General features: G+C 33.4%; 1 protein-coding gene across 1 annotated transcript in view; it reads left to right on the top strand.

Annotated features, from left to right (window-relative positions):
* Positions 1-1,405, top strand: part of TBC1D32 (TBC1 domain family, member 32) — a gene marked incomplete at its 3' end in the record, with an annotated part of 149,181 nt that overhangs the window by 134,391 nt on the left and 13,385 nt on the right. Inside the window, 2 exon segments of the mRNA XM_012643805.1 lie at positions 1,012-1,064; positions 1,313-1,395. Coding sequence (XP_012499259.1) covers positions 1,012-1,064; positions 1,313-1,395 — 136 coding nt within the window.

Consider the following 1,405-nt stretch of genomic DNA (forward strand, 5'->3'; position numbering starts at 1 on the left):
TTATGTTGTGATTTGTAATGAGTGACCTAGGCATGGAAATAAGAAAATACAGATTATTTCTGCAACCAATTTTCTGAATGTGTGTCATTGGCCAAGCCACTTCACTTGACCTCAAGTTTTTTCATGTGTTAAATGAGAGATTGAACTTAATGTTCTTGTTAATTTTCTAAGTTTTCAATTTTCTGATTCTAGTGAAAATTATCAATTTGTCTGACTCTCAAATTTTCTGTGTCTAGTGAAAATTTTTAGAAAATGACACAGAAAACTTTTAATAGTTACAGGTAAGCACAATTACTATAACACACAAAAAAGATAGAAGTATTGACAGAATATAGGGCTTCGTAGAGATGCATGGAGTTAATTAGAAAGTCTTTAGAAGAGATGTGGCAAACTTTTGAAAGCTTAGAAAGTGGGATAATGAGTAAGTGGGAGGAGCATGTTAGTAGGATAAGAAAGTATGTGTAGGTGGCAGTCAGTTAAAAGAGACCACAGGCAGATTTGACTGACCAAAGTGGAGAATTCATGTGGGGAATAATGGGAAATGAGGCTTTTGAGATTGTGAAGAGAAGAAAAGTAGTGTCAATTAGTAAAGTGCCTTGAAAGTCCGGCTCAGGAGTTTAGACTTGATGTTTGGCGATGGGCAGCCACTGAATGTATTTGAGCTGGAGAGTCAAAGAATGAAATGTGCTTGAGAAAAATATTATAGTTGCTTTTAATAAAAGGAAATGAGAGCAGGGAGCTTAAAAATTTTGTGGAGAAAGTAACTTAGTAAGATCGTACCTGAAAATGAGCTGGTTTTGATAGGAAAAGCCATGGTTTTTAAAATTAACCATAATATTTAGGTTAGTTGGATTTCAGTGAATGTACTTAAAAGCCTTGTGGCCCAAGGGCAAGAATATATAGAATTTAATATCTTGCTGCAGAGTCCCTATTATTCTCTTGTATTCTCTTACATATCAGATATAACAGTGCAAAGAATGAAAAAGTTGGATTATTGAATTTTTTTGTCAGATCCAAACTTTGCAAGAGATACATGGCATTTTAAAACATTTTCCAAACTTCATGTATTACGTTCTATAGCAGTTGTTATGTCATGGATTGTCAGCTTGTAGATTACTGGTGTTCATGTTAGCTGTTTTATACTTACCATATATGTAGGTATTTATGTGAATTAATTATAATTAGGCTTATTTAAAAATTAAAGTAACTGTCACAGTCATACAGCTATAAAACTTTACACTAAGGATTTTTCCATGGATGTGGTTGAAAAAAATGTACCATTTAAATGACTATTTTCTTTCTCTCCATTTAGTCTTTTCTAGCACTGGTGAACTTGTTATCCTATCCTGCTGTTTATGAGCTGGTAGGCAATCAAGATCTTCCTAATAAAGCAGAGTATTCTCTT

Source organism: Propithecus coquereli, unplaced genomic scaffold (assembly GCF_000956105.1).
Source record: "Propithecus coquereli isolate 6110/MARCELLA unplaced genomic scaffold, Pcoq_1.0 Scaffold200, whole genome shotgun sequence".
NCBI lineage: Eukaryota > Metazoa > Chordata > Mammalia > Primates > Indriidae > Propithecus > Propithecus coquereli.